Source organism: Cynara cardunculus, assembly GCF_001531365.2.
Source record: "Cynara cardunculus var. scolymus isolate 2C chromosome LG 8, CcrdV1, whole genome shotgun sequence".
NCBI lineage: Eukaryota > Viridiplantae > Streptophyta > Magnoliopsida > Asterales > Asteraceae > Cynara > Cynara cardunculus.
Window position 1 is genome coordinate 23,208,422 of NC_037535.1, and position 6,009 is coordinate 23,214,430.

The window sequence follows — 6,009 nt, forward strand, 5'->3', positions numbered from 1 at the left end:
TTCTCACGTTCTTGTAAAATGAAGGTGTTCTAGTTTGAACCTTTCTATATATATATATATATATATATATATATATATATATATATATATATATAAAGAGATTGGGATATGACAGATTGTCTATATTGATTGAGGCCCTACAAAATATTCATGGAGGATCCTACATAAATGCATGTCTTTTTTCTTCCTTTTCACATATATTCTTCTTTTTTTAATAAAAAAAACCCGAAAAGGTGAAACATTCGTACTCTTATGTCGTATTTGTATTTATTCACCGACAAAACCTACTAATCAAATTCAAACTCGTCTTCTTTAAATTTATCGTAAGAATGTCTCAACCACTTATAAGATTACAAATAACGGCATTTACTCAACATATCTATGTATTATGGGGCTCGACTCGACATCTTCATGTCCATTCGGTTGCCCATTGGTTCATTTCAAGTCGATCTGGTTTGGGTGGTGCCGAGTTTTTGATACGATCGGCATGTAAAAACTAAGAAAAAAGCACCTTCAAACCCGACTTTTGAGTTATTATCATTGCTTGCCTTGAAGCACGAGGGCAATTTCCTCGGCTCTTGATTGAATGCCTTTTAAGAACTCGACAAGGATACGCTGCTGATAAGAACCTCCTTCCTGTGCATTTAAGAAAACAAACCATTTGAAAATTTGTTGCAGTTTGATGCATTTTTTCCGCAGAATACAATGCTTGCTGATCTTGAAAAAGGAACAAGATACAGAGGTGAAAGCGTGCAAACCGTTCGAATCAGTGTCCTTTCTATTCGTTTCTTTATGGCAGCATACAGTTCATCTGGTGAGATATCACCTTTACCGGCAGTCAAATGATCGATCAACAGCTTATTCCATTCAGATTCTGGGGCTGGATTCAAATGGAAATTGGTCAGAGCAGGTTAATTCAAGAAAGTCGTCAAGAAAACCACGATACGCGAACCATGTTTATGAAACATCCCACCCCAGAAGCCAGATCCTACTTATATTGTGTCAATTTGGTTTTGTTTGGCTAATGAAGAAAAGACAAACATACCCTTGGTCTAATTCGACTATTTGTTTCAAAATGACAAAATTAGTAAGTGTACCAAATTGCTCATCTTTCATGCCAGAATGCTTCTGCATTGTGACGAGTCATATATATATGTGAGTTGATATGTAGGCAGACCTAATCTCTACCCAAAAAGAATATAGCGGCTATTTCCATATATATATATATATATATATATATTGAACTAACAAAACTATAATGTTATGACACATATAAGGAAGGCAACAAACGGGCAATTAGCACCTTTGATAATTTCCTCAAGACACTGCTCGGCTTTTAAAACTTCATTTCCTGCATCAAATGATTCCAACACTTGAATTAGTTAACGTTCGTTCCATTTTCATGGGAATACGACTCCCATTTTCTTTAACTACGTGAACTGAAGACGATGCATTCTTGCCCACTCTTGTACTAGAATTAAACATAAACGAACTCCAGATCTTTCGAACACATGTTTTCCATTTTGCATCTTTTGATCCAACGTTAATAGTTGCAAATTGAGTAAATAAACTCATGAACGCAATATCGCAATGAGAATCTCACAAATGGACAACATTTCACATGAGTTGGTTATCAATTTATCACCTTTGATGGCATAACTGCGTTTTGACAGGATTCTTGAAGCGTAGAGTTGCAAAACTTTCTGCAGCATTGCCTCAAGACCTGGCTTGTCTCCATCTTCCTTTGCCTGAAATTTGTTTGAGAAACAACGAGAACTTCAGTTGTGGATATCTGAACTGCATTGAATATTGATATAGTTCCACATTGGAGGGTCTTATAAATGTGCTCATTACTATTTACTTGTTAGAAAGTAAAAAAAAGGGGGACGAAGCAACTAGGCTAATTAGGAAAGAATTTGTTTGGTACGTGGATAGAATTGGACTGGATAGGCAAGAGTGAGGTAGGCGGGTGAAAGAATTGTGGATGGTTTTAGGGTTTTATTGGACATGGGTAGTTTAGCAATTTCAAAGTAGACGTCACATATGCTTACATCCCACCCTCCCCAGACCTCACCTCTGGGTTGGACATACTCGGTTTGTTTGGTTTGGTAATAGGGTAGTTCAATAATTTACCAATCTGTCCCATACTCCCATCTCCCAATTGTCCTAGTATAATGTCGTGGGACAACAAGTTTTTGTTATGTTCTATCCCACATACTAAACGCACTAGAAAAAAAAAAAGAACACGATTGGATAAACTCACCTGCCGTAGTTGTGCACTGACTTCTGCTAGAAATCCCTCATCCAGTTGGCCTTCCTGCTCCCTTTGGTTTACTTCCTGTGAAGTATAATAAATATTCAGCATATTAACATTTATAATACAGACGCACACACACACACACACACACACTCACATATATATATGTATCCTGCTCGAAACATTCGAAAAGGGATGACTAAAATAATCATAGGTTCCAAGAATACTTCGGATCCTAGAAAGTTTCATGGTGTAATTTAATATGGGCAGGCCAAAAAGACGAAAGAAACCATACTTTTTTCATGAGATTGAGGGAATTAGGATCCCGAGGAGGCCAACAAATCTCTTCTATGTCATCAACTACAGGTCTTAAAATCTCCTTGAGAACATCGGTAGCTGACTCTATTTTTTCCTGCAGGAAGAAGAAAACTGCGATATGTGTAAAAAGATGTAACAGGAAAAAGATAAAGATTTATGATATAAATGCAGTTACGACAAACGACAACTGGTTACCTTCCTAATGCAGTGCTACATGTAAAGAACCCACGATTGTGTGTGTGTGTGTAAATATGTTAGAAAAATGATTAAAAGAAGAGTACATTGGTCTTGTGTACAACACGATCAACTATGCTCATAACAGATGAAGCCAGTTCTTCGTAATCCTTCTGCAAATACAAGTGGTCGATATTTTTCACATATAAGAAGGCAAAAATAATTCAAAATCCAAAATTCAAAATCTGTACTTTATCATCATCTGATTTGCAGGTGTCTGATCTAGCTGCAAGTCGTATCCAGAAACCCTCGTTGAAAGCAAGAATATTTTCTACAACAAGCTTTTGCAGCTGTTTTTAAGGAAAAGAAATACGTAAGGAAGTACAGAAGTGATGGGAAATTCTTTGTAGATAGAAAAAGAATGAATACAGGTCATTCCAATCTTTTTGGAGGCCCTGTAATGTGTGTACCAAAGCTATAAATCGACTTGACGAGTAGTAAATAAAATACTAATAGAAAAGTTCATATATATTAAAAGTCTTAAAAATTAAAAAAACAAACATGTCTTAGGGGGGCTGTCAGGTTGGTTTTCCATTAAGTACCGTGTAGATTAATCTATCTGTATAGATTGAGAAGGTTTTTGTTTGGGAAGGTTTTTTCATAGATGGAAGGAGCAAGTTTTTTAATTGGGATGGGCTAAGTTCGGTAAAAACTTGGCTTTTTGCATAAAGCTCCTGCTATAAGCTTACTAAATAAGCCACTTTCTATATCATTAAGTCACCACCAAACAGTCATGTATAACTGACGGAATAAGTTGTGCGTCCCATTAAGCTCATTCAGCTGCTAATGAATAGACCCTTAATAACAAAATAACATATGAAATTCCCTTGAATAGAATCATTCTTTGAAAGCCAAAATTGGAATTGTCGAATTGACTAACAGAGTAAAAGCCTAAAACATTATAATTGGGCTAAAGGCTAAAACATGTATAATCGGTTCCTAAATTTTTTGGTGGACTTGTTCCATATCCATACATTGAAACACCCTCGAGTATGCAAAGAAATGTGTGCTTACTTCCCGATCACTTGCACCCTTTAACATGTCAATAAGTCTATCGACTTCCACAGTTTTTTTAAACGCATCCTCGGCATCTTGATCGACTGCACATACCAAATATCTCCTGTTTATTGTATCCAAAATGAGCGAATTAAGAATCAACAGTTCCAAAATCAGAGAAAAGAACATAATTACTATGATTCAAAGATTAAGGATGTGGCAAGATTTTCTTTTCTTTTTTTGCCATTTCACAAAACCATCGTGTCCGCATAACGGGAAGAAGAAAAACAGTATGTTCCACGTAGATCAATTCCAACGTAAACAAATGAAATCCGGTGCCGGTTTTAAGTTTAGGGCATGTTTTAGTAGCCAATAGCCAGTCAGCTACCAACTAGCTTATCTAGTTTACCAAACAGTTAAGCCAGTTCAGCTACCAGCTAGCTTATCTAGTTTACCAAACATAGCAGCATTAAACAACATTTTTCATGAATAGATGAACCACTGTGTTTATCTGCAAGTTATCAGCATCCCATTACAGTTTACAAATCTAATTGAGAATCAATGTTGGATAGGAGACAAATCATATATTCTGTCTAACCAAATGTCTTATGCTTATACATGAATTAGATCCCAAATTTGAGTGCATTCATCACATACCTTAACAACACAACCATGGTGGAAAAGGAAAACATAGAAACCCTAAAAATACGAATCAAATCGATTACCTCCTTTTGGTTTCCGTTAGACTAGTTACAGGAAATGAGCTATTGCTGGGAATCCGAAGATGGCATCTTGGAGGCGATGAAGACTGAATACAGCAAAAGCAAAGTTAGAATGTAAGACATAAATGATAAGAGAATTCCATGGAAGAAGAATTGAGGAGTAGAAAGAGGGTACGGAGGCAGGGGAAACAGGATTGCAGCGAATGAGGGATTGGGATGGTGAAGAAAGAAGAGCAGTAGAAGCCATTGTTGAAGATATCTTTCAACCAACACCAACCAAGCAGCAGCAGCAGGGGATATCTGCAACACAAGAAGCCTATCATTTTTTTAGTTATTTTGTTTTGACATATTTTCTTAAAACTAAAAAAAAAAAAAAAAAAAAACTTTGTTTGTTTACCTCTTAATAGTTTTATTAAAATACAATTTTAGAAAAAATCTTATCTTTTATGATTCTAAAATTCTTTAAATAATTTTATATCATGTGCTTCCCTTAACCATCTAGCGCCTTAATTTCATTGTAAACAATCACCAAACAGTTATATTTCATTTTACATTATATAATGAGAGTCTCTTAATCATTCTGATAACTTAGTTATTTAAAATCTGTTAAACAGTCCGGTACCTCAAAATGATTTTTTTATTCTCATTAATGAAAATCTTTGATATAAAAAAATATTAATGTTTTATTTAATATTAAATATTTTAACCAAGTAATTAATATTGTAATTTTAAAAAAGAAGATGCTTATGGAATTGAATGTAATTATTTTTGAAATTTTCGATTTCTGATTTTTTATCTAAAAGAAATTCTAAAAGTTCTATTGAATAAGCTCTTAAAACTGCAATAAATTTTAAAAATTCTTCTCAGATGTTACTGGTTTGAATGACAGTTGGGGTTTTTCTGGTTGTTCTCCAGTGTTATCGAGGTACACTTAAACTCATCTGCACACCCACAGGTAAAGAAGTTTGCAACGGATGTTAAATATATCATTCAACTATAAAAAATATCAGATAACATCCAAATAATTTTCAATTTAACGACATTCATACCAAATAATTTTAAAAACCCATAAATAAATTTTGTAGCATATATAAACTTTCTGATGATCAAAATACAAAAAAAGAAAATAATAAATGTATATTCTAATCATTGAATTAACCCATTTTTCTGTAGGTTATATGACGGATGAGTGAGTAACGCGTAAGAACCTGTCATTGGGAGGGGAATCCAATCATTCCGGATAACGCTTGCATCCTCTATTCAAGAACAGATGGAACGTTTTATACTTCAAGAACAAGCAGCAACTTTCGAGTTTTTTGTCTGATTAAAGGATACATGATTAAAAGTTTGTGTGATTGATAATCATAATATTTTGATTTATAAAGCTTGACCAAGCTCACCTTTTTTGGCTGAGACTGGGACCGGTTATGACCGGATCTGTTGAGACCCGGGATAGGTAAGAACCGGCCCGGCACGAGACCG

The 6,009-nt window shown here is 34.8% G+C and overlaps 1 protein-coding gene across 1 annotated transcript; it reads right to left on the reverse strand.

The window, feature by feature from the left end:
* Positions 1-288: 288 nt before the first annotated feature.
* LOC112516699 lies at positions 289-4,820 on the reverse strand. The gene is made up of 11 exons (XM_025123897.1): positions 4,703-4,820; positions 4,531-4,613; positions 3,824-3,929; positions 3,001-3,099; positions 2,857-2,922; positions 2,553-2,669; positions 2,264-2,338; positions 1,646-1,748; positions 1,304-1,351; positions 759-880; positions 289-636 (listed from the first exon to the last, which is right to left on the reverse strand). The coding sequence occupies exons 1-11, from the start codon at positions 4,772-4,774 to the stop codon at positions 538-540; spliced, it is 990 nt and encodes a 329-aa protein (XP_024979665.1). The 5' UTR covers positions 4,775-4,820; the 3' UTR covers positions 289-537.
* Positions 4,821-6,009: the final 1,189 nt, after the last annotated feature.

Excerpts from the sequence above, each read along its gene's own strand:
- LOC112516699 (XM_025123897.1), bottom strand. The coding sequence starts at position 4,774 with ATGGCTTCTACTGCTCTTCTTTCTTCACCATCCCAATCCCTCATTCGC. Across the intron at positions 3,930-4,530 it reads CTAACGGAAACCAAAAGGAG|GAGATATTTGGTATGTGCAG; the intron begins GTAATCGATTTG and ends TACAATAAACAG. Across the intron at positions 1,352-1,645 it reads ACGCAGTTATGCCATCAAAG|GAAATGAAGTTTTAAAAGCC; the intron begins GTGATAAATTGA and ends CATTTGATGCAG.